The 27,612-nt window shown below is 42.8% G+C and overlaps 3 protein-coding genes and 1 long non-coding RNA gene across 5 annotated transcripts; 1 reads left to right on the forward strand and 3 right to left on the reverse strand.

Moving 5' to 3' along the window:
• Nucleotides 1-333: 333 nt before the first annotated feature.
• Nucleotides 334-20,470, reverse strand: LOC123145248 (uncharacterized). Of its 2 annotated transcripts, XR_006472205.1 has the most exons (5): nucleotides 20,177-20,470; nucleotides 20,027-20,111; nucleotides 14,449-14,506; nucleotides 14,078-14,159; nucleotides 334-13,513 (listed from the first exon to the last, which is right to left on the reverse strand). It is a non-coding gene; the product is annotated as an uncharacterized lncRNA (long non-coding RNA). The 2 variants fall into 2 exon arrangements; XR_006472207.1 differs by lacking the exon at nucleotides 14,449-14,506.
• On the reverse strand, nucleotides 17,686-19,612 carry LOC123145233 (uncharacterized). Its single transcript, XM_044564609.1, has 2 exons — nucleotides 18,230-19,612; nucleotides 17,686-17,903 (listed from the first exon to the last, which is right to left on the reverse strand). Exons 1-2 carry the CDS (start codon nucleotides 19,308-19,310, stop codon nucleotides 17,860-17,862), a joined length of 1,125 nt encoding a protein of 374 aa, XP_044420544.1. The 5' UTR covers nucleotides 19,311-19,612; the 3' UTR covers nucleotides 17,686-17,859.
• A 270-nt stretch (nucleotides 20,471-20,740) lies between the features above and the next one.
• Nucleotides 20,741-23,390, forward strand: LOC123098506 (uncharacterized). The gene is made up of 4 exons (XM_044520535.1): nucleotides 20,741-21,050; nucleotides 21,307-21,761; nucleotides 21,862-21,954; nucleotides 23,258-23,390. Exons 2-4 carry the CDS (start codon nucleotides 21,493-21,495, stop codon nucleotides 23,364-23,366), a joined length of 471 nt encoding a protein of 156 aa, XP_044376470.1. The 5' UTR covers nucleotides 20,741-21,050; nucleotides 21,307-21,492; the 3' UTR covers nucleotides 23,367-23,390.
• A 3,445-nt stretch (nucleotides 23,391-26,835) lies between these two features.
• Nucleotides 26,836-27,553, reverse strand: LOC123145258 (histone H2B.2-like). Its single transcript, XM_044564631.1, has one exon. It carries the CDS (start codon nucleotides 27,481-27,483, stop codon nucleotides 27,028-27,030), a length of 456 nt encoding a protein of 151 aa, XP_044420566.1. The 5' UTR covers nucleotides 27,484-27,553; the 3' UTR covers nucleotides 26,836-27,027.
• Between the last annotated feature and the right edge of the window lie 59 nt (nucleotides 27,554-27,612).

Consider the following 27,612-nt stretch of genomic DNA (forward strand, 5'->3'; position numbering starts at 1 on the left):
AACTAAATCAAAGAAAAAATCATATTCATCGTTAAATTTGCTTCAAGATCACAATCACCTAATTAAATCCAAATTCTTTCAAAATTAATTGAACATATGTTTATTCACCAATATAATAGGAGCCATGCTCACACTAGACCTGTTATGGCGCTGCTAGAAGGAGGGCGCGAGAAGGCCGGCCGGGGGCCTTTTTGCCCACGGCCAGGCAAGAGGGAAGGGATTTCCTTCTTAATTCTTGCTTGATTAGATTGATACATCTCCTCTCTTTATATAGAGAGGTTTACTTGACTCTCAAGCAAGACTTACTTGACCCCTAAGCAAACGACCCTTATCTCTAATTAACCCTAAGACTAATGGGCCCATTAGGCCCATTACGTACTCTAACAAGACCTAAAATCTCATAATCAACCGAACAGTTTTTACTACCTCCTCAAGATCACAATCACCTAACTAAATCCACCTAAAATTTCATAATCCAGCATGAATTTTGGTTCAACATCATAATCACCTAACTAAATGCAAATGGTTGCAAGATTGACTAAAGATATATTTATCCACCAATATGTAGCCATGCTCATACTAGACCCAAAATCTCATAATCCACCGATTCAAGATCATAATCACCTAATTAAATCCATATTGTTGCAAGATTGATTGAAGATCTGCTTGTCCACCAAATGCTCATATTAGACCTAAAATCTCATAATCCACCTAACATTTTGACTATCTCCTCAAGATCACAATCCCCTAACTAAATCCACCTTAAATTTTATCATGCACCGTGAATTTTGGTTCAAGATTATAATCACCTAACTAAATCCAAATTGTCGCAAGATTAATTGAAGATATGTTTATCCACCAATATAATAGTAGTCATGCTCATAGTAGACCTAAAAGCTCATAATCCATCGAACGTCTTTGTGTATCTCCTCAACATCAATCACCTAACTCAATCCACAGACAAATTTGCTTCAAGTTACCATCACCTAACTAAATCAAAAGTGTTCCAAGATTAATTGAAGATCACTTTATCCATCATTATGCTCACGTACTAGATCTAAAATGTCATAATTTATTGAAGATTTTTACTATCTCCTCAAGATCATAATCATCTAAGAAAATCCACGCAAAAACTCATAACCCATCATCAAAGTTGCTTCAAGATCACAATTACCCAACTAAATCCAAATTGTTCCATTAATTAAAAATATATTTATCCACCAATACATAGTAAACATACTCATACTAGACCTAAAATCTCATAATCCACCAAAATCTCATAATTGATTGTCAAATTTGCTTTAACAATATAATCACCTAACTAAATCCAAATTATTCCAAGATTAATTGAAGACATGTTTATCCGTTAATATAATAGTAGACGTGCATAGGCTAGACCTAAAATCTCATAATCCACTTAATATAGGACTATCTCCTCAAGATCACAATCACCTAACTATATCCACCTGAAATCATATAATCCATCCGTAAATTTGATTGAAGCTAACAATGACCTAATTAAATCTAAAGTGTTCGAAGATTAATTGAAAATCGGTTCACCCACCAACATAATAATCACCATACTCACTTACTAGAACTAAAATGTCATAATCCACCAAACATCTTTGACTATTTCCTCAAGATCACAATTACCAAACTAAATCCACCAAAAATTCATACTTCCTCAAGATCACAATTATCTAACTAAATCCACTCAAAATCCATCGTCAAATTTGCTTCAAGATCACAAACACCTAACTAAATTTAAATTATTTCAAGATTAATGTAAGGCTTTATCTACCAATATAATAGTAGCCACGTTTATACTAGACCTAAAATCTCACAATCCACCGAATATCTTTGACTATCTCCCCAAGATCACAATCACCTAAAATTTCATACTCTATCAATAAATTTGCTTGAAGATTACAATCACCCAACTAAATCCAAAGCGTTGCAAGATTAATTAAAAATGACTATCCACCAACATAATAATCACCATGCTCACGTACTAGAACTAAAATCTCATAATCCACCAAACATCTTTGATTAAAATCTCATAATTCACTGAACATCTTTGACCATCTCCTCAAGATCACAAACACCTAAAATCTCATAATCCAAATTTGCTTAAAGATCACAATCACCTAACTAAATTCAAAGTGTTCCAAGATTAAAATATGTCTGTCCACCAACGTAATAATCACCATGCCCAAGTACTAGAATTAAAATCTCTTAATCCACCAAACATCTTTGACTATCTCCTGAAGATCATAATTACCTAACTAAATCCACCAAAAACTCATAATCCATGGTCAAATTTGCTTCAAGATCACAATCACCTAAGTACCTAACTAAATCCAAAGTGTTCCAAGATTAACTAAAGATATGTTTATCCACCAATATAATAATAGTCATGCTCATCCTAGACCTAAAATCTCAAAATTCACCAAACATCTTTGACAATCTCCTCAAGATCACAATGACCTAGCAAAATCCAACAAAAACTCAAAATCCACCGTAAAACTTTGTTCAAGATATCACCTAACTAAATTCAAATTACTCCAAATTTAATTAAAGATCTATTTATCCATGAATAGAATAATCATCATACTCACTAACTATTTTCTCAAGATCACAATCACCTAACTAAATGCACCAAAAATCTTACAATCCATCGTAAACTTTAGTTGAAGACCACAATCACTTAACTAAATCCACACAAAAAATCATAATCCATAGTCAAATTTGCTTCAAGAATCACCTAACTAAATTCAATTTGTTCCAAGATTAATTAAAGATATGTCTTATAATCTACCAAACATCTTTGACTATTCCCTCAAGCTCACAATCACCTCACTGAAACCACCAAAAACTCATGATCCACAAATTTGCTTCAAGATAACAATCACCTAACTAAATTCAAATAATTGCAAGATTAATTGAAAACATATTTATCCACTAATATAAAGTAGAGATGATCATACTAGACCTAAAATCTCATATCTTTAACTATCTAACCAAATCCACCTAATCATTGTCGCCCGCGATATTTGGTTCAAGATAACAATCACATAACTAAATCCAAATATTTCCAAGATTAATTAAAGATCTATTTATCTACAAATATAATAATCATCATGTTAACTTACTAGCACTAAAATCTGATAATCCACTGAACACCTTTGACCATCTCCTCAAGATCACAATCACCTAACTAAAGTCACACAATCCACCATAAAATTTGGTTCAAGATCACAATTATACCTAACTAAATACAAATAGTTTTGAGATTAATTAAGGATCTATAGGTATGCTTCCTCACTGTAGGTTGATCATACTACACCCTAAAGTTCTCCAACTTGAATCTCCAAAAGTGTGAATTTAACACAAAGCAATCCACCAACATCTAACCATGATTTAAATAAACTCCAAATTCATGGTTATCTAAATCCAATATAAACCACAAGTTCTATTAACGAACTATGCATCTTCATATGTACAATTAAAGTTATTTATCCATCATGAAATTTGATTCAAGTTCACAATCACCTAACTAAATCCAAATTGCTCCAAGATTAATAGGTTTGTTTATCCACCAATATAGTAATCACCATGCTCAACTAGACATAAAATCTCATAATCTACTGAACTCTTTGATTATCTCCTGAATATCACTTCCACATCACCATCAGACTCCAATCATAACTCACCCATACAACTTTTGGATGGCACCACCCAATTTTCCGCATGTTAGGGCTTAAGGATGTAAAATGACTAACTAACACAATCACAATCTCATGTTGAAAATTATTCCAGGCAAAAGTTGTTGATGCTTAACCGGTGCTCTTACAAATCCATAAGTTAAGCACATCAATATAAGTCCATGCTATCAGAACTTTTATAGCTAGGCGGTTTCTTGGGCTAGATTTGGTTCAGAGAAAGGCTTGAGCTTGAGAGAGCACAAAATCTGAATAAGTTGAACTTGGTACAATTGAAGCCCTAGACTAGAGTGCAAGACGACTTCTATCTCTCCAAACTCACCCACACAACACAATAGTTGCGGCACCTCACTCCACAACAATCATGTCATGCCATCCCAAGTAGTAGATCCACGTGCAAACATCGGATCCGCCCACAACCATCCACCATCACGGGTGGCACACATGCATAGGGTGGATGATGCCTTTCCCCTTTAAGTGTCATCTTCCTGCCTTCCTCGCTTCCCCTATCGTCATCCCCTCACCGCTCGACTTCAAGTTCAAAATCAGACGATGATGGCAATCCTCTCCCGATGACATTTACACCCCTTCCTTCCCACTCCTCGTGCACTCTCCGCTCCACGCCAGTTCGCTTGGGCACCCTTTGCTTGGCTACGGGTAGGTTTGTGTGCTGCCTCGATCCTACAACCCGTGTTCCCCTACTGGACGCCGCCATAGCCGAACGCTCGAGCACCACCTATCGGCGAAGCAGGAGCAAGGGCAGTCGGCACCGCAATGTCTAACTCACAGGATGTGTGCACTACGCTACCTGTCGCCGGGGCCAAGAGCCCCCAACAAGGGAACGTAGGATGCGACATCAAGTCCGTGACACATAACCCGCATACAAGGGAAGGACACCAAGCCAGATTGACGAGGAACAAAAATTGCACGACTTTGACACCCACTTCCTCTAGTCGATAGTCAAGGCACTCTTAGCACTTCGTCTTTTCATGATCCTACTTTTGCTCATATTCCTCGACCCATGCAACTCATTTTAGGTGGTTAGATTGTAAACTCTAGTTGTAGGGTCATTCTTGACTAACTCTTATTCTGATTACAATCCTCACACGGATGCTCTACTTGTTGCTGGCCCTCGAAGCTATAACTCTCAGGCCCTCTCGGAGCATGAATGGCTTCACCTTCCCTCTGATGACTCCGCCGCCAGTCTCTCCGCCTCTCCTCGTCTACTGACTCTTTGTGGCATCATCGTCTTGGTCACTCATGTAGAATAATCATCATGCTCACTAACTATTTTCTCAAGAACACAATCACCTAACCAAATCCACCTAAAATCTTATAATCCACTGTAAAATTTAGTTGAAGATCACAATCACCTAACTAAATCCACCCAAAAATCATAATCCATCGTCAACTTTGCTTCAAGATAACAATCACCTAACTAAATCCAATTTGTTCCAAGATTAATTAAAGATGTCTCATAATCCACCAAACATCTTTGACTATTCCCTCAAGATCACAATCACCTGACTAAATCCACTAAAAACTCATGACCATCGTCAAATTTGCTTCATGATAACAACCACCTAACTAAATCCAAATTCTTGTAAGACTAATTGAGAATATATTATCCACCAATATAAAGTAGACATGCTCATACTAGACCTAAAATCTCTTATCAACTATCTTTAACTATCTCATGAAGATCACAATCACCTAAAACCAAATCCACCTAATCATAATCCCCCACGATATTTGGTTCAAGATAACAATCACGTAACTAAATCCAAATACTTTCAAGATTAACTAAAGATCTATTTATCTACCAATATAATAACCATCATGCTCACTTACTAGCCCTAAAATCTGATAATCAACCAAACACCTTTGACTATCTCCTCAAGATCATAATCACCTAACTAAATCCACCTAAAATCTCACAATCCACCGTAAAATTGTTTCAAGGTCACAATTATACCTAACTAAATACAAATAGTTTCGAGATTAATTAAGGATCTGTTTATCCACCAATAAAATAATCACCATACTCACCTAATAGACTTAAATCCCTTAATCCACCGAACATATTTGACCATCTTTTGAAGATCAAAATCACCTAACTAAAATCCAAATTATTCCATTATTAATTAAAATTTTGATTTAGCCACTAATACAGTAATCATCATGCTCGTACTAGACCTAAAATCTCATAACCAGCCAAACATATTTGACTATCTCCTCGAGATCACAATCACCTAACTGAGTCCATTCTATTCCACTAAGAACTCCTGTGGTCCTGGTATAACTTGGTACTCCCTAGGTGGATGGAATAAAGGGGTGCAACGAGCTGCTTGTAGATTCCACTTCTTCAAACCTTCTTGGTTAGGTATGTAGATGCGACCTCCAAACCAAAGACCACATTGCTCGTCTTTTGATAATGCAGGGCTTTTCCATGCTTGATCATTTCATTGATTTCTTTTGTTCTTCTTGATTCAACCTAGGAGTGGGCCTAATATTGAAGTTAGCGAGATAGCCACTACTGACTAGCTCTACGCCAAACTTATCGAAGCCTTCAGGTAGCACTAATTGCTCTGCTTGGTCAAGGCATGACAGGTACACAACTTCCTGTTGAGAGTATCCACTGTGACACTTATCTGGGTGGTAATGGATATCAAAGTCATAGTGGTTGATTAAATCTACCAATCTTATTTTTCTCATGTTTAAGTTCATTTGAAAGAAGACATACATAAAGCATGCAATACTACTACTAGATCCAAATCATGGGTAGGGTAGTTCTCTTCATGAGGACGTAGTTGCCTTGATAGATAGTCTACGAGTCTTCCTTCTTACATCAAATATAGAACAAAGTACACGCTTAGATGCATCACAATAATTTTTAAAACTCTTATAAATGTCCTGGGTGGCTAAGGACGGATCAGTGGTTAACCTTTTCTAAACTCTCGGAAGCTCTCTTCACACTTAGGAGTTCATTCAAGCGTATTATCTTTCTTCAGGAGTTAATTCATCAATGGTGCTCGAAAGTCTTCCACAAATTTGCGATAATAACCGGTAAGTCCGAGGAAACTTCTGACTTCACATTGGTTTAGCCTTCCACTTGGTTACGGATTCTATCCTTGACGGGGCTATTAGCAAACTTTCTATGGACAAAACATGTCCACATAACCCAACTTCTTTTAGTCAAATTTTATACTTCTTGAACTTGGCATATAATTGGGGTTCTTGGAATTTGTCAGAAACCATTCTCAAGAGTTGCTTATGATCATCTTCGAGGGGAGGATAGACCAAGAGGTCATCAATGATGATAACCACAAACATGTCCAAGAACTCATGAACATGTTCTTATGACGTTCATCAAATAGGTGGAGTATAAGGGTTAGTCCAACGGCCACATCCTTAGGCTTAATATCCAGCTTTATTGTCACGCCTCGACTAGGCCATGGCTTGGTGAGACGTAAGGGTTGGTAGGATTGGGTGTGAGGGTGAAAGTTCACCATAACATACTTAAATATCGTTTCTCTAATGCCAACTGTTATGAGGCTCACATGGCCCAACTCCCACAAGGTTATCACATACCATTAAAATTGCCATCTCTTCAAATTAAACCAAAATGATGATCTTGTACTCATAACATTCTTGGGGAGGGACACCAAAATCACCTACGTCTAATAACTCTGATCCACATGTATCATATTCATGATTATATCCATATGGGGCACATGCAAGCTACTAAGCTTAGATCAAAACATCACAAATCCGAGTGCCAAAATTATCTCCATCCTAGAATCCAAGTAGCTATATCATTTAACCTAAAGAAAACACAAGTTGTGTTACTCCAAAATCCTTTTTTCCTTACTATTAATCCAATCCCAGATGCTCCAATAATCCACCATTTTCATAATCATCATTGATGTTGCTAAGTGTCATCTAGCCTAATGGAAACACAAGTTCTGTTACTTCAAAATTCATCTTTCCTTACTACTAATACAATCCCAGATGCTCCAATAATCCACCAATTATCAAAATCATGATTGGTGCTGCAAACTCTCATCTAACCTATACAAATCTAAGCCTTCGAAAGAAGGTATATGCCCGTAGTATCTAGAAAATATTCATGGTTGCAAGAGCGAGGTTAGTCATCCTCACCATCAAATACCGGCACTCGCTTTTTCCACAAGCTTGATTTACGAACTCAACCTTTCGCAGGAAGGAAGTTTCGTATACCATCAACGGAGTCAAACTATCAACGGAGTCAAACTGCTAGAGGGTCACATATATCTAAATACTACTTCCGATCATACCAATACTTACTTTCGTGGAGATACAAGAAAACGGGAGAAGATGCGATTATGTATCATAAATACTAAGGGCAGACAGACTAAAAGGGGCTTTTGGATACGAAGAAGGTTCTCACGTCTTGCTTTGAGTGGTATGCTTCCTCACTGTAGGTTGATCATACTACACCCAAAAGTTCTCCAACTTGAATCTCCAAAAGTGTGAATTTAACACAAAGCAATCCACCAACATGTAACCATGATTTAAATAAACTCCAAATTCATGGTTATCTAAAACCAATATAAACCACAAGTTCTATTAACGGACTATGGATCTTCATATGTACAATTAAATTTATTTATCCATCATGAAATTTGATTCAAGTTCACAATCACCTAACTAAATCCAAATTGTTCCAAGATTAATAGATTTGTTTATCCACCAATATAATAATCACCGTGATCAACTAGACATAAAATCTCATAATCTACCCAAACTCTTTGACTATCTCATGAATATCACTTCTACATCACCATCAGACTCCAATCATAACTCATCCAAACAACTTCTGGATGGCACCACCCAACTTTCCGCATGTTAGGGCTTAAGGATGTAAAATGATTAACTAACACAATCACAATCTCATGTTGGAACTTGGTACAATTGAAGCCCTAGAGTGCAACGCGACTTCTATCTCTCCAAACTCACCCACACAACATAATAGTGCGGCACCTCACTCCACAACAATCATGTCATGCCATCCCAAGTAGTAGATCCACATGCAAACATCAGATCTGCCCACAACCAACCACCATCACGGCTGACGCACATGCATAGGGTGGATGATGCCTTTCTCCTTTAAGTGCCCTCTTCCTGCCTTCCTCGCTTCCCCTATCGTCATCCTCATCGCTCGACTTCAAGTTCAAAATCAGACGAGGGCGGCAATCCTCTCCCGACGACATTTACACCCCTTCCCTCACACCCCTCGTGCTCTCTCCGCTCCATGCCAGTCCGCTCGGGCACCCTTTGCTTGGCTACGGGTTAGTTTGTGTGCTGCCTCAATCCTACAACCCGTGTTCCCCTGTTGGGTGCCGCCATAACCAAACGCTCGAGCACCACCTATCGGCGAAGCAGGAGCAAGGGCAGTCGGCACCGCAATGTCTAACCCACAGGATGTGTGCACTACGCTACCTGTCGCCGGGGCCAAGAGCCCCCAACAAGGGAACGTAGGATGCGACATCAAGTCCGTGACACATAACCCGCATACAAGGGAAGGACACCAAGCCAGATTGACGAGGAACAAAAATTGCACGACTTCAACACCCACCTCCTCTAGTTTCACCGACGGGTGCTTCTTCGTCTGATTCCTCCAATTTGTCTGCCATTCGACCTCCAAATTCTCATGTTCATGTTTTTAGGAATTTCCCTCCCAATGGATAGTCAAGGCACTCTTAGCACTTCGTCTTTTCATGATCCTAGTTTTGCTCACATTCCTCAACCCATGCAACTCATTTCAGGTGGTTAGATTGTAAACTCTAGTTGTAGGGTCATTCTTGACTTTAACTCTTATTCTGATTACAATCCTCAAACGGATGCTCTACTAGTTGCTGGCCCTTGAAGCTATAACTCTTAGGCCCTCTCGAAGCATGAATGGCTTCACCTTCCCTCTGATGACTCCGCCATCAGTCTCTCCGCCTCTCCTCGCCTACTGACTCTTTGTGGCATCATCGTCTTGGTCACTCATGTAGAATAATCATCATGCTCACTAACTATTTTCTCAAGAGCACAATCACCTAATTAAATCCACCTAAAATCTTATAATCCACTGTAAAATTTAGTTGAAGATCACAATCACCTAACTAAATCCACCCAAAAATCATAATCCATCGTCAACTTTGCTTCAAGATAACAATCACCTAACTAAATCCAATTTGTTCCAAGATTAATTAAAGATGTCTCATAATCCACCAAACATCTTTGACTATTCCCTCAAGATCACAATCACCTGACTAAATCTACCAAAAACTCATGACCATCGTCAAATTTGCTTCATGATAACAACCACCTAACTAAATCCAAATTGTTGTAAGACTAATTGAGAATATATTATCCACCAATATAAAGTAGACATGCTCATACTAGACCTAAAATCTCTTATCAACTATCTTTAACTATCTCCTAAAGATCACAATCACCTAAAACTAAATCCACCTAATCATAATCCCCCACGATATTTCGTTCAAGATAACAATCACATAACTAAATCCAAATACTTTCAAGATTAACTAAAGATCTATTTATCTACCAATATAATAATCATCATGCTCACTTACTAGCCCTAAAATCTGATAATCAACCGAACACCTTTGACTATCTCCTCAAGATCATAATCACCTAACTAAATCCACCTAAAGTCTCACAATCCACCGTAAAATTTGGTTCAAGGTCACAATTATACCTAACTAAATACAAATAGTTTTGAGATTAATTAAGGATATGTCTATCCACTAATATAATAATCATCATACTCGCCTAATAGACTTAAATCCCTTAATCCACCGAACATATTTGACCATCTTTTGAAGATCAAAATCACCTAACTAAAATCCAAATTGTTCCAATATTAATTAAAATTTTGATTTATCCACTAATATAATAATCATCATGCTCAAACTAGATCTAAAATCTCATAACCAACCAAACATATTTGACTATCTCCTCAAGATCACAATCACCTAACTAAATCCATTCCATTCCACTAAGAACTCCTTTTGTCCTGGTATAACTTGGTACTCCCTAGGTGGATGGAATAAAGGGGTGCAACGAGCTGCTTGTAGATTCCACTTCTTCAAACCTTCTTGGTTAGGTATGTAGATGCGACCTCCAAACCAAAGAACACATTGCTTGTCTTTTGATAATGCAGGGCTTTTCCATGCTTGATCATTTCATTGATTTCTTCTATTCTTCTTGATTCAACCTAGGAGTGGGGCTAATATTGAAGTTAGCGAGATAGCCACTATTGACTAGCTCTACGCCAAACTTATCGAAGCCTTTAGGTAGCACTAATTGCTCTGCTTGGTCAAGGCAGGACAGGTACACGACTTCCTGCTGAGAGTATCCACTGTGACACTTATCTGGGTGGTAATGGATATCAAAGTCATAGTGGTTGATTAAATATACCAATCTTCTTTTTCTCATGTTTAAGTTCATCTGAAAAAAGACATACTTAAAGCATGCACTACTACTGCTAGATCCAAATCATGGGTAGGGTAGTTCTCTTCATGAGGACGTAGTTGCCTTGATAGATAGGCTACGAGTCTTCCTTCTTGCATCAAATATAGAACAAAGTCCACGCTTAGATGCATCACAATAATTTTTAAAACTCCTATAAATGTCTGGGGTGGCTTGGTTGACCTTTCTAAACTCTCGAAAGCTCTCTTCACACTTGGGAGTTCATTCAAATGTATTATCTTTCTTCAGGAGTTAATTCATCAATGGTGCTCGAAAGTCTTCCACAAATTTGCGATAATAACCGGTAAGTCCGAGGAAACTTCTAACTTCACATTGGTTTAGCCTTCCACTTGGTTACGGATTCTATCCTTGACAGGTCTATTAGCAAACTTTCTATGGACAAAACATGTCCACATAACCCAACTTTTTTTAGTCAAATTCTATACTTCTTGAACTTGGCATATAATTGGGGTTCTTGGAGTTTGTCCAAAACCATTCTCAAGTGTTGCTTACGATCATCTTCGGGGGGAGGATAGACCAAGAGATCATCAATTTTGATAACCACAAACATGTCCAAGAACTCATGAACATGTTGTTATGATGTTCATCAAATGGTGGAGTATAAGGGTTAGTCCAACGGCCACATCCTTAGGCTTAATATCCAACTTTATTGTCGCGGCTCGACCAAGTCATGGCTTGGTGTTGGTAGGATTGGGTGTGAGGGTGAAAGTTCACCATAACATACTTAAATACCGTTTCTCTAATGCCAACTGTTATGAGGCTCACATGACCCAACTCCCACAAGGTTATCACATACCATCAAAATTGCCATCTCTTCAAATTAAACCAAAATGATGATCTTGTACTCATAACATTCTTGGGGAGGGACACCAAAATCACCTACGTCTAATAACTCTGATCCACATGTATCACATTCATGATTATATCCATATGGGGCACATGCAAGCTACTAAGCTTAGATCAAAAACATCACAAATCCGAGTGCCAAAATTATCTCCATCCTAGAATCCAAGTAGCTATATCATTTAACCTAAAGAAAACACAAGTTGTGCTATTCCAAGATTCTTTTTTCCTTACTATTAATCCAATCCCAGATGCTCCAATAATCCACCATTTTCATAATCATGATTGATGTTGCTAAGTCTCATCTAGCCTAAAGGAAACACAAGTTTTGTTACTTCAAAATGCTTCTTTTCTTACTACTAATCCAATCCCAGATACTCCAATAATCCACCAATTATCAGAATCATGATTGGTGCTGCAAACTCTCATCTAACCTATATAAATCTGATATATCCAAGGTTGATCATACAACACCCTAAAATTGTTTCAAGATTAATTAAAGACATATTATCCATCAATATAATAATTGTCGTGCTCACCTAGTAGCTCTAAAATAACATTCTCTTGTTGGGGTTTATTCCAATCAAAAGTTGTTGGTTCTTAAGTGGTGCTCTTGCAATTCCATAAGTTATGCACATCGATACAAGTCCATGCTTTCAGGCCTTTGCATCTTGAATGTCTCTTGGCGCTAGGTGTATGCGATTTGAACAATCAAACCATTTTAATCTCAAGAATGATGTCGGTAGAGTTCCCGTGATTCATATTGTCCACTCTTGTCACGTGTATGGGGTATCCATCCAGCGAGGGCTCTACACTAGACCAACCAAGGTACTAAATCTAGCCCCATCTCATATTGTGGTAATGTGCTTGCACATGTAAGGTTGGTGACTGTACACTATACCTTTTTGAAAACATCTCCACTTCATCTCCATTTTGTAAGACCTTATTTTTTTAGATTCATTCCACAGGCATTAGTGGCACCCTTGGGTTTTTGTAATACATTTATGAGTAACAAAGATTCTTCCCAAGTCCTAGGATTTATGTGACTTGCATGGCTAAGCAATACTATTAAACTTGCACCTATGACCCACATTTATTTGTGACCAGTGGGTATGTAGTCCTACATTTAGAAATGACGGGTATTAAGAATGTCAAGGGGGTGTCAATATCAAGCACATAGGGCATAGCTAAACCCTAGCTAATTAACTTAGCATAGCAATACTAGTATACAATACTTTATTCATGCAAAATAATTCTAAGTGTGTAATGCAAATATGGGTTCAACATGATCAAAGTAGGTTGCTTGCCTCGCTTAGCAAAGTCTTCAATGCGTCTTCGAGGGGATAGTGTTCGTGATGATTATTTCTTGAAACAAACTAACTTATAATCTCTCGATGGCTGGTGGACTGAAAAGAGGATGTGAAACATATTTGTAACTTGTAAGAAATCAGCGCTAAGCATGTTACCACGGAATAACACAATAAAACATATTGCTCAAATCCAAGTTCAATGATTGCATCTCAGCCTTTTCTAATGAACAAAAATTGCAACAAGACAACATAATTATTCCAAGCTTTATTGAAGGTTTGCACTTTGGGTTCACATTTCCATGACATGAATCTAACGCCACAAATAAGTTTAAACCAAATTTCGCATAGCATCAAATATTTGGTAATTGTCACCACTGAATTCTTTTTCCCTGCTGTTTTGCTAAGTTATTGTATCTATCCAGATTTGTAGTTTAGATCCGACATACAATGTTTGATTATAACAGCACAGTGCGCACTTTCTGAATTGCTTGCACAAATTGGTGCAGACTCTTGGTTCCATCAAACTCTCAGCTCCATGGAACAAGTCTGTAACTACGCATTTAGTGCGGTGATGGGCCTTCCCCATAGCAAAGCAAGTCCAATAGTTCATCTAGCATACTTCCTACTAGACAAATTATGGAATGGGCATAAAAAACGTACCTAAAAACAGCATGTGTACAGCATGCATAGACTTCTCTTGCTCCTTGATGCAGCAGCAGCTCAGCTCCTTTGGCAATAGTTCCTAATTTAATTGTGATAGTCTTATTAGTATATTCATATTTAGAAGCAAAGACTGTCAAATGGTAGCTACTTTTGGTATGCAACAAGATGTTATAATTTACTTTCTCGGTTGTCAAACATGAATGTGGAGCACTTCAGCATGTTTCCACGCCTTATTAAATAAATTTAACTAACTATATAATATTTAATTTCTGCGTTTAATCACTGCACTAAATCATGGCGCAACTGCCCCTCTGTGATATGGTCAATCTTAGAATTATGTTTCCTACAACTTGAAAGGGATAACTTACCTGCTGTATCAATCATATCAACCACTTATATTCTAACATCTCCAATCAGATTCATTACCTGCAATAAAAGCACATGGTCAGTTGTGCTTGTTTAATCTGAGAGAACTGATCACATAAAAGCATGAATAAATAAAACAAGCATGCACCATGTGAAACAGCACATCTCCATATGCATTATTGTAGAATCAGGGGAGAGAGGGGTGGCGGCTGGGATAGAAAGATGGCCTGGTACTGTATTCTATTGGAGTTAGGGTTTCCTGTACAAGGGGGCAGCACATATATAGGCTGCAGGGTTACATGGGCCACATGGGCCACATGGGCCACATGGGCCACATGGGCCATAAGCGCGCGCGCACACACACACACTGAAATACAGATAAGACACAGCCCAACACTCCCCCTCAAGAGGGATGATAGATATCTATCATGCCCATCTTGTCACAAGCAAGATTGTTCTCCCTGGTTCCCAAACCTTTTGTCAAACAATCGGCGACTTGTTGTCCAGAGCTCACATGAGTTATCTTGATGATTCCTGCATCCAGTTTCTCTTTGATAAAGAATCTGTCTATCTCCACATGTTTTGTTCTGTCATGTTGCACTGGATTATTAGCAATGCTGATTGCAGATTTGTTGTCACACCACACATTCAGAGGATCTTGTCTGAGCACTTTCAGCTCAAGCAGAAGGCCTCTTACCCATAACATCTCACTCAGCCCTTGAGACATTGCCCTATACTCAGCTTCTGCAGTTGATTTTGACACCACCGGTTGTTTTTTGCTTCTCCATGATACCAAATTTCCACCAACAAACACACAATAGCCAGAGGTTGATCGTCTATCATCAAGACAGCTAGCCCAATCAGCATCGCTATAACCGTCAACATTCAAATGGCCATTACTCTTGAACCAGAGTCCCATACCAGGGCTGCCCTTTAGATACCTCATGATTCTATAGACTGCATCAAGGTGTCCACTTCTGGGGTCATGCATATATCTACTTACTACACTTACTGCATATGTAATATCTGGTCTAGTGTGACACAAGTACAGAAGTTTGCCAACCAATTGTTGATATTTTGCTTTGTTAACTTGTTCACCCATCTGTGCTGTCAATTTGTGATTTTGTTCAATGGGAGTTGGGGCTGCTCTACATCCAAGCATTCCCATATCACTTAGGAGCTCTAAGGTATACTTCCGCTGAGACAGGGCTATTCCCCTCTTTGATCTTGCAACTTCGATACCCAGGAAATATTTTAGCTGACCAAGATCCTTAACTTCAAATGCTTTGCCTAGGCATTTCTTTAGTCTTCCAATCTCCTCTTCATTGTCTCCCGTTATTATGATGTCATCCACATATACTGCAAGAATAGTAATCTGTTGCTTGGAATGTTTATAGAAAACAGTGTGATCTCCATTGCATTGTTTATACTCCATACTGCAAACTGCTTGCCTGAACCGGTCAAACCAAGCCCTTGGCGATTGCTTCAAACCATAGAGAGATTTTCTCAATCTACAAACCTTCCCAACAGTCCCAGGTGTAGAAAGTCCAGGAGGAATTTCCATGTAGACTTCCTCTTGTAGATCTCCATGTAAAAAGGCATTTTTTACATCAAGTTGGTGTAGTGGCCATCCAAAGTTAGCTGCACATGAGATTAGAATCCTCACTGTATTCATCTTTGCAACTGGGGCGAATGTTTCGTCATAATCAATACCATACGTTTGGCTGTACCCTCTGGCTACCAGTCTTGCCTTGTAACGCTCAACCTTACCCTCAGGATTCTGCTTCACTGTGAAGATCCACTTACAACTGACTGCCTTCTTCCCATATGGAAGATTTGCTAGCTCCCATGTTTTGTTCTTTCTCAGGGCCTCCAACTCTTCCCTCATGGCTTCACACCACTTTGGATCTTGTCTTGCTTCTTTCCAGTCTTTAGGAACAATCACGGCTTGAAGTGATGCGACAAATGCTCTAAATGAAGGTGATAGGGCTTCATAGGTGACATAATTACTGATGTCATGCTCAAGATTGCCCTTGCTCAAAGTTTTCCTTGCTACTTCCTTCTTGAGAGCAATTGGCAGGTTAGGTGATGCTTCTTCAGTACTTGAATTTTCATATGACTCCACTTCAGATGAGCTTCCTGTCGCTTGAGTTTCTTCTGACTGCTCCCCCTGTTCCATAGTTTCTTTTGACTGCTCCTCATGCACTTGTTCCTCCACACCTCTCTTCCTTCTTGTATACACCTGAGGATTCCTTTCCTCATTTGGTCTCTGCCACCTCTGCTGTTCCGCCCCATCAACTACAATTGGAATGAAGGATCCCACTATTTTCGGGGTTGGTATTGGCTGCTCCTTGTCGCCATTGGTGCTGCACTCACCACTCAAGTTGCACTCCCCCTCTTGACCACCCTGCATAGATTGTGAGTGGTCAAGTTCTTCGAATAAAGTGCTGAGATCTGTCTTCTCACCATAGAAAGGCTCAGATTCTCGAAAGGTGACATCCATACTTACAAATGTGTGCCTTTCAGCAGGACTCCAACACTTATAGCCTCGCTGCCCTGCAGGATATCCAACAAATATGCATTTTACAGCTCGTGGATCCAGCTTTCCCACTGCTGATCTGTGATCTCTAACGAAGCAGGTGCACCCAAATAACTTTGGAGGAACTGAGAATTTATTCTTCCCAAATAGCATCTCACATGGGGACTTCATACCAAGCATTTTTGAAGGCATCCGGTTGATCAGGAACGTTGCAGTCATGACAGCTTCACTCCACAAGAATTTTGGCACATTCATGGTGAACATAAGTGATCGAGCCACTTCTAAAATGTGTCGGTTTTTCCTTTCTGCAACACCATTCTGAGCAGGGGTATCTGGACATGATGTTTGGTGCATTATGCCTTGTGCTGACAGGAAACCTCCAAATTGCTTGTTTACATATTCAGTTCCATTGTCAGATCTGATCACCTGCACCTGCACATTGAATTGGTTTCGCACATAGGCATAAAACTCCTGAAAACATTGGAATACCTCATCTTTATGTCGCATGAGGTACACCCAAGTCATGCGAGTGTGGCAGTCTATAAATGTCACAAAATATTTCATTCCACTAACAGAAACAACAGGACATGTCCACACATCAGAGTGAATCAGCATAAACGGGGATATACTCCTTAGCCCCTTACTCAAATATGAGATTCTTGTGTGCTTTGCATATTCACATGCATCACACACAAGCTTACTCTTGTCTACTCCACGCATTACATCAGGAAACATCTTACTCATCTTATCAAAAGCCATATGCCCCATGCGACAGTGATGGATCATCGCCATTGTCTCACTTACTCCAACTAGTACAGCCAAAATAGGACTAGCACCAGACCTAGACACATCACGATCCATATACCACAATCCACTACGCCTGGTTCCTGTCCCAAGTTTCCTTCCAGTCATCCTCTCCTGAATCAAACATATTTTCTTATCAAGAGTTATTCGGCAATCTATCTGATCAATCAAAGCACTTAGAGAAAGCAAGTTCACAGGAAAAGCTGGAACATGTAATACATCAGATAATTTAATAGTGGGTGTACATTGAACTGATCCAACTCCTTTAATCGGTTGTGAGGTGCCATCAGCAGTTTGTATTGTTTCACAATGTGTAATTGGGTACTGAGTATATGATTCAAACTCAGTTGAGGTACCCGCAACATGCTTGGATGCTCCAGAATCTAATATCCAATCTGGAAGGAAATCATGTGTGGATATAGATGCATTTGCAAAGTTACCTTCCCCTGTGTAGACAAAGTGGGCAAAGTTCCCGAAGGTGTTGTCCTCCTGGCTTCTACTCTTCGACTCCCCTTGAGAGGTTGTTGACGTCCCTTCTTCTTGCGTTGCCAAGTTAGCCAAGTTTGCTTTGAAGCCACTGGAATAATTCGAACCCCTCGAGTTACCTCTGCCTCTAACTCCCCGGTATCCACCTCGGCTGTAACCTCTTCCCCTACCACGTATTTCTCTGCGTTGTGCTGTGCAATTGATGCTTATGTGACCTTTCTCTCCACAGTTGAAGCACTCTCTTGTCTCCTTCCATTCAGACACAGTAAATGCTGAGCGAGATGCATTCGCTTCTCCAGTCCTGGTCAACTTCAACCTGACCTCCTCCTGTGCCATTGCTGCAACTGCCTCCTCAAGCGAGGGGAGCTTTGGCTGATGAAACAACCCAGCACGCCTTCCTTCAAATTCTGAGCTAAGTCCCTTCAAGAATTTCATCACTCTCCTACGCTCTACCCACTTCTTAGTAGCAACTATACATTCTGAATGTGGTAACTCCAGTGGATCATAGTGGTCTAAGTCAGCCCACAAATGCTGCAATTCTGCTACATACTCCATCACCGACTTATCCCCTTGTTTTAGCTCATTTACTCTATCCTCAATCTGCGCCATAAGCATTATGTTCCCTTTCCCGGAGTACAATGTTTCCAGGGTTTTCCATACCTCTGCTGCATGGGGAAGAGTCTCCACGGCTGCTGCAATGGATGGGGTCAAGGAGTTCAGCAGCCATGCCACCACCAGAGAGTCAATGACACTCCACTTCTTCCACTCTTCACTTGCCCTGTTCGCCGGTTCATCTACTTCCCCTCTGACATAGCCTTCCAGCCCCTTTGTCCTCAATATTAGCAATGCCCTTCTGGACCAGCTTAGGTAGTTTGTGACCCCTTCCATCTTGATTTCATTTGGCATCAGTTCTATTTTCTGTATCACCTCAGGCTGAGGAACAAGCGCACCTGGGGAAGCCACACCCTCTGCCTTGACAGTGATGAGCTCAGCTAGCTTCTCCAACGCCTTTACCAACCCCTGGTTGTCCCCCATCTTTCCAATCTTGAATCACACCACTAGCAACCTCCAGCAACCACTGCTCCCCACTTTCACCTCTCTACTACCTCCTCCCCTCAGATCTGGGATTCCACCTCTCCTTCTTCCACACAAGCCTTCTCCTCTCAGACAATCGCCAGCAAGCACAACCAGCCAACCACCATCACCACTGCTGGGATTGGGAACCCAAGCTCTGACACCATGTAGAATCAGGGGAGAGAGGGGTGGCGGCTGGGATAGAAAGATGGCCTGGTATTGTATTCTATTGGAGTTAGGGTTTCCTGTACAAGGGGGCAGCACATATATAGGCTGCAAGGTTACATGGGCCACATGGGCCACATGGGCCACATGGGCCATAAGCGCGCGCGCACACACACACTGAAATACAGATAAGACACAGCCCAACAATTATATATTTCCATCAGATTGACTAGGAGTGGATAAACCATAACTAACTACAGAAGAGCCTCAATGAGTATTTTCTTACTATGCATCCTAGTTAGCTGCTCATTTTAATGAGAGAATTCTTAACATAATCATCAAACTCTGATAAATCCTTCTGTAATATGTCAAAATAGAAAGGAGAGCTTCATTTTGTGCCTGCAGCAACAGCAACACTTCCAATGGCACATACCAATCACGGAAAGAAATAGCATCCGATGGGCACACAGGCAGCAGCAGGGTGCAGACGAGGAGGGCTTATTTCATCTTACATCTCGGCGTAGTGGAGGAGGCGGAGGTAGGCAGACGAGCTTCTTCACCTCCGGCGACCGTGCCGCAATGTTCTTTCTTGACCACCTGCGCCGCACGCGAATCAGTTCGAGTTTCCACGGCGCGAGAGGACGGGAGGAACCGAAGCGAACCTGCGCTCGACGAGGGCTGTATGGAAGCGCTTGACCCCGTCGATTCTGTCGGCGCCGAGTCGAGGAGCGCATGCGGTCGTCGTCGTCGTCGAGGGAGGGGCGCCTGCGGTCGTCGTCGTCGTCGAGGGAGGGGCGCCTGCGGTCGTCGTCGTCGAGGTGCGCGTCCGCCCCGCCACCCGATACCCCCACGCGCCGCTAGCCTGTAGCCGGGACATGCCCAGACCCTCTCCGGCCGCGGCCTCGCGGATCTCGGCGGCCGCCGTGTGCCGCTTTGGACCGTTGGGAGAAATTGGATCTTTTGCCCCACTTTACTTCTTTATTGGATAATTTGCCCCCTCTAAGAGGCTACCAGGTGGGGCCCGGGCCACTGACAATCAAAGGGCAAATCATTCAACCCCTTGTAAAGTGGGGCAAATTGGCTTTCCGCCTTCTGGTTTGCGCTATCTATAATCTGGGCCGGCATTCGAGAGGGCCTGATGGGCCGGCATCTCTTTGGGCCCACGTCCGCGGCTGTATGTATAGGAGACGCGCCACTGTACTCCTCTCTTGCATCGACCTGCGTCTCCTCCCCAAATCCGTCGCCGGCCGGAGTGCCGCCGCCTCCGCCGCCGTGGCTCTCCATGAAGACGAGGCATATTCTCTCCTCCTCCCGTCCAACCTCGTCGCGTCATCCCGTGCGGACCGTAGGTTCAGGTCAAGGTTAGTGAGCATGGGGAGGAGGCGACTGCCGACGGCCGGCCACCGTGGGAGGAGGAGGAGCGTTGGGCTTTCTCATCGGCGCGTCTACGTAGACCCCCACGCCGGCGGCGAGTGCATTGACGGCGGGCGCGGTCGAGCGGGAGGGACGCCGGCCGACCGGCTGCTGCTGCTACGGGTGAGATGAGATGCGCCTATCTTTTTTGTCCCGCACCGTCCGATTTATAAGCATTTCCCTCGGGACAGCCATCAGCGAGTAGCAGTAGAGTAGAGAATGAGTGTACGGTTTAGTATAAGGTATAGGATAGGGTTAGGGTTCAGGGGCGAGGGCAGAGAGGGGAGCTATGCCTCTCAGAGAAAAAAAAAAGTAAGTTATATTGAAATTTGAAATGCAGATTGGAAATACTAAGGGATTTTATTTTCTTTTGAAACAGGGGTCTTTTCACGACTTGGCTATTATTCTGCACCAGATCCTCTTCATCTTCTCCACTAAGCAAACACTAGAATAAAAGATGGAGTTAATCTTCCTTTTAAGGAACGGATCTGCTCCATTCCTGTAGTCTTCACCGTAACCAGCGCCCCTGCTCTAGGTGCCCTCGGAAAATCAGTTTGCTGGAGGGATGAATTTGAAGCACCTGCCGTCGACACACGTCGTACCGGCCCCATGTCATTACCACCATCGTTTTGGACAGGGCGATGAAATGCGGATGAAGCATCGACCCGAAGCTTCCCCGAGCGCCGATGAAACACTACACGACGTTGTGCCTCCAGGTCGTGTACGCGCTGTGCGGGCTGCGGCCAAAGCTGCGGTGCCATCTCTGGCCGATGCCCGCTGGATCAAGAACAAGTCCCCCCCTGCTTTGTTTCCTTCGACAGTGATGAGTAGCAGGTAACTATGTCATCCCTGATTATATCTCGCAAATTAACCTGTTTCTGCTAAGTTATTGTACTGGGTGAAATTTAAGTATATTGGTTTCTCATTTTGTCAGATTCGGCCGCAAGCTACTTGACGATTTGCGGCAGATTGCAATTGCTATTTGTGCTTTCTTCCTGCATAGGTCACTTGTTGGTCACGTTTGTAGGTAAATATTGCATCTCTGAAATTTATTTAAATTGAATGAACGCATGACATGTGCCTTATGTTTATTTCAGTACGCAAGACTACATAGGAATATGATTCCCTCCATTCCATGCAATGCATGGTTAGAACAAATCATGTACAACCAAGGATTACACTTTATTATCCCTTCCATTATGCAAGTCATAATGGTTCGTCAATTAATAAGAATAGGTTTCGACTAATTTAGGTATTCATATACGTGAGACAATCATTTTGTCTTTTCGTCCATTCTACACAGGGTGGACGGACTGCGCATACGGTGAAATGGTGACAGCCTCATGCCCCGTCGCCATCTCCTGCGTAGTTGTTGTAGTGGTATCTCGACCATTCCAAATGACGCACACTACTCAGCTTGCCCGTTTTGGAGCAGCAAGTGAGCACTCACGCATCCATCCGAGATTCCGAAAACTTCGTGGTCCTCGATTTTGACTTTGAGAAGTTCTGCTCAATCTCTTTAACAAATTTGATTGTGTATGCATGCCTAGTTTGTGGGGAGTATTGCCAACGAAGAGTCTTTAAGTCATATACCCACCGCATTGAGTCAGGCCGCCATCTGTTGATTAACCCTCAAACTGAGAATATTCAGTTTAACATTTTTACTGGTTGGTATGATGTGGCTGGTTTGCGATAAAGCCGGTTATAAATCTTCACAAGAACAAGCGTTGTTTTGAGTGTTAAACCATGAGGAGCACAACAGTTAACTCTCTGTCCATGATTATGTTTTAACTGTTTCCGACCTGCGAAAAGAATTGGTTTCCTGATCTCCTCGGTTTTGCTTTTGCATGTGGCTGTTCCTACAACAATATTGATTTTCATAGTGGTGAATGTGTTACATGTGTATCCCATCAAATTAACTGACATGTTTATGAAATAGCCTCTCCTCGTAGGTGTATTCTAGAGCTAAATAACCTCCATAAAACATTCAGGCCTACTGTTTAGGCTATGCTTCTTTTGTGTGTGCTCCATTTATGATGTACTGAGAGTGCTCATTTGACCAGTTAAAACCTTCTTTGCAAGTGATTCCCTACTAGGAGCAGTAAAGTAGAGATAGGGTAATAGGGTATAGGATACACTCATGTCGAAAACGACGGGTGCTTTTCCGTTGCTATTGGTAGAATAGCATCAGACTGAATGTATACCTTCTTGTGCTGGGAGTTGCATTAGATAATGAGGACTCCAGTTATATATTTTTACCTTACCTTTGCTTAAGTTGGTACGTGTTGATTCAGATCACTGACTTGCTTCTTTGGGTCTTATAACTGTAGGTTTCAAGATGTCAACCAGCAGGTTTGCAACCTCCCTGCGGACTCTTCAGCAATGTTCGGAAAACCGATGCCTCCTAGAAAGCGGCCAAGAGCCGCCCTTGGTCTCTAAGCATCTTCAGCCGAGGCGTGCTGCAGGTTCTGAGCCTGAAGTCCTCCTCCAGGAAGCTGGATATCTCTGCTATGGCCGTCTACGAGGTGAAGCTGGTGACCCTGGAAGGGCAGGAGCACGATTTCGACACTGGACGACACCTGCATCTTGGATGCCGCGGAGACGCCAGCGTGGAGCTGCCCAACTCGTGCCACCTGGGGGCATGCTCCACCTGCGCCGGCAAGATCGATTGCGGCACGGTGGACCAGTCGGACGGTTCGTTCCTGGACGACGCGCAGCAGGAGGAAGGCTACATGCCGACCTGCGTGTCGTACCCCAAGTCGGACTGCGTCATGCACACCCACAAGGAGGGCGACCTGTATTAGGGGCCTCGATTGTCCTTTCGTCGTTAGTCCAGTTTCATTAAGATAGGGAGAACCCATGGAGATGCCAGCAAAGGCAGAATAAGGAACATCTGTGATGGCATAGAATGCAGCTTCATGTGTTTTTGCATATAATTTTTGCTGCTGTTTTTGCCGGGTCATCCTGACGTCTTTGTTGTTTGCCTGCCTTGTCCAATGGCTGGGGTTCACTAATGCTTATGGCATCGATAGTAGCAATTTGTATCTGTGGCCGATGTTGGGTCGGTAAATTAACATATATCTTGGCTTGCAAAATTTTAGCGGTGAAATCGATCGACCTGAAGATGTTTATTTCCTCACCCAGATTTGTTACAAGGTAAGCAATGTCCCTGGGCTGGGGCTTACTAATGCTTCTTCTGCTATTTTATTCAGGTGAAGCCACAGGCATCATGCATTTCCTTTCTGAAAAAGAAAACAGGTAGCATGCATTTCAGTTCAGGTTTTTACGTCAATAGATGCACCTGACTTGTTTGCATGCTGCAGCAAACTGAATTCCTGTGAAACCAAACTATTTAGTTCAATTACCTAGTAAAAATCAAATGAGTGGCACAGAAATGAATCATTATTTCTGAATATCTGTTTGCGTCACAGAATTCAGTTCTTATGCGCCAGCGAGCATGCCGATGCTTAAGCAGGCATTCAGCTATTCCCATAAATTCAGTAATAACCAGATAACCAGAGTTGAACAACTAAAATTCAAATGGCCAAACGTTTCAGAAGAGTAGACAAGCAAACATCAGCCAGACCATCACGGATACAGACACAGTACCACCACAACTATCTCGGCCAGCATGGCAATCTGACACAGGTTGAAGAATGCAGGATCTACATGAGCATGTCCTGCTTACAGAGGTAGCAGAGTGGACAGTAGCTGTTTGGAGTAGCTTATAAGTGAGGTGCAGACCACACTATTTGATGGATTTTGGGTTGTATATATATGATCTGGATATTATTCGGCGGTTGTATTGATAACAGGTGTATGCGCCGCTTCTACCCCTGAAACTCTCTGCCACACATTCGAGTTGTTGTGGTCGATTTTATCAAATCCTGTCGTCGGATAATTTTATTAATCTGTACGAGTTCTTCCCGTGCAATGTGATGTCTGCCACTCAATGCAAAATATTTTCTACTGTAATAGCCTCTTTTTCATGTGCATAGGTAAGTTTTATGTACGAGGGAATGGGCGCAGCGGCGTTTGCTTGATTCGTGCTGCAAAAGGTTAGATTTGAATCCAAGAACACACTAATTGCAACTGCCCAAGAATTTGGTACGTAGTATCTAAGGAATCTGAAATCAAAATCTCTCTGACATCAACACTCCAATTCCAGCACAGTTCTTACAGTGGGATAACATGGTTACAACAAGTCAGCATGTAATTCTTCAGTTGACAGCAAAGCGATAACACGAAGAAGCATCGCTCTAGAGCCACATCTTGTTTAGTTACAATTGGACAGCAGCAACTCACATTTCAATTTCCTCAAAAACAACTTGCATTTGCCTTTTAGTTCAAGTACTCCCTCCGTAGAAATTAAATCGCTGACACAGAAATGCGCCATCATTTCCAAATCTTGGTTTGCATCACAGAATTCAGTTCTTCCGAGCCAACCGAAGCGTCAACGGGCGTTCAGCAACTCCCATAAATTAGGGAAACGGTTGTAGCCGGCGGACCGGCCGAAGCTTCGGCCGGTCACGCGCGGGTCGTTGGATGATTAGCGATCGAACCGCTGTTTAGCCACGTCTTCCACACAGGGGATCAAACGCGTGGCTGTTGGGGCCCATGCACCGCCCGCGACCTTATCCCTTCGCTTCCATATCCACTCGCATCTCCTTCCCCATCCACCAACAGCCGGGGGCGCGGTCGTCGCCATGACTGCCGGCCACTGGATGCGCCTCATTTTGAATCGTGTGCAGATCACCCGCACCGGATGCATCCCTCTCCATGGCCGTCCACGGCCAGGGGCTTGCTCGTCGCCTTGTCCGCGGTAACTGGACGCACGCCCTCTCCATGGCAACCGCAGCCAGAGCTTCGCTAGTCGCCATGACCAACCTGCAATCAGCCGCGGGGGCGACGAGTTTGTGCTGGAGCCGGGGATTGCTGGAACCAGGTTATTTTTTTGCTGGATCCACCCACTTTTTTTGCTACAACCCCTTTCTTTTTTGCTACCATCCCCATTCGATTTGATGAACTCTTTTCGTTTTTTGCTGGAACCGGTGTCCCGATTTGCTGGAAGCAGTTGGTGGACGTGCTGCAAGGTTGACAGCTCACAGGAGGAAGCTGCATCCAGCGGCGAGGAGGGCTGCATCCAATGTCGTTCAAACGCCGGGAGTTGCAACCATGTACGCCGGAGCTACAACCGGTGACCGGGGGTGTTGCAAGAGGGAGTGGCCGTTTTTGCTGATGCGTCTTTTTTTGGTGAACCAAATTTTTGTTTTTTGCTGGAACCGATGAATTTCTTTGCTGGAATAGATATAATTTTTTGCTTCATCGGCTGCAGAGCTCTCAAATGTTTCATGTTGTTTTTGCTGGGGCCTAAGTTTGGTTTTGTTGGAACCGTTGTTCGATTTTGCTGGAAGCGTTGTTAGATTTTGCTGGAAGCGTTGTTCGTTTTGCTTCAACCGACCACCGGAGTTCTGTAGGTACGATGCATGTCGATGGAGGCTAGCAGAGATGGCGACGCCTGCGCCGAGCTCGACGACGGGGACCAGACGCTGCAATCGCGGGGGCGGGAGGGGGGGGGGGGGAGCGGCGAGCTCGCCGGGAGCGCACACACAACGGTGGAAGGAGGATGGGTGGGAGATTTTTTTCTGAAAGCTTTGACCGAAGGAAGAACGAGTCGGGGGTTGAGTTGCCAGATCGGACGGTTCCGGCTCGCTACATCGGACGGTTGGCGTTCGACCGGCCCAACAGTTGGGCCGGTGCGCCAGCGCAGATCACCGCCCCATAAATTAACAGTGATGCAGTACTGCTCACAGATAGCAACACGGTTTGAACAACTAAAATACAAATGGCCAAACATTTCAGAAGAGTAGACAAGCAAGCATCAGTCAGACCATCACGGATACAGATATAGTACCACCACAAGTTCAGTTCTAGATAGATATCAGTCTGCCAAATGCAACAACTTCAGTTCCTACAGCCAATCAGCCAACGAAGCGTTGGCGAGCACCCAGCACACAGACTACCAGCACTACTTGCAGAGTGACAAGCAGAGTCGACACTACAGATACAGATACCAACTAGAGGCGACGGACGCATCAGTCTAGGAGGAGGTGAACTTGGTGACGGCCTTGGTGCCCTCGGAGACGGCGTGCTTGGCGAGCTCGCCGGGGAGGACGAGGCGGACGGAGGTCTGGATCTCGCGGGAGGTAATGGTCGGCTTCTTGTTGTAGCGGGCGAGCTTGGCCGACTCCCCGGCGAGCTTCTCGAAGATGTCGTTGATGAAGGAGTTCATGATGGACATGGCCTTGGAGGAGATGCCGATGTCCGGGTGCACCTGCTTCAGCACCTTGAAGATGTAGATCTTGTACGTCTCCACGCTCTTCTTGGCCTTGCTGCCCTTCTTCCGGCCCCTCGTCTTCGCCTCGCCCTCCTTGGCCGCCGTCTTGCCCGCCGGCAGCCGCTTCTCGGCCTTGGGCTTCTTGCCCGCGGGGGCCTTCTCCGCCGCCTTCTCGACCTTGTTCTCCGCCGCCGGCTTCTTGTCTGCCTTGGGGGCCATGGCTGCTGCTGCTTCGGAGGTGGGAGAGGGAGAGGTGTTTCGCTGGGAGGTGGGGAATTGCAGATGGGAACAGAGGCGGGGGTGGGGAGGGTATATAGCGGGGAGGAGGTGCGCGCTGATTGGTGGAGA

Source organism: Triticum aestivum, chromosome 1B, assembly GCF_018294505.1.
Source record: "Triticum aestivum cultivar Chinese Spring chromosome 1B, IWGSC CS RefSeq v2.1, whole genome shotgun sequence".
In the NCBI taxonomy this organism is placed as follows: Eukaryota; Viridiplantae; Streptophyta; class Magnoliopsida; order Poales; family Poaceae; genus Triticum; species Triticum aestivum.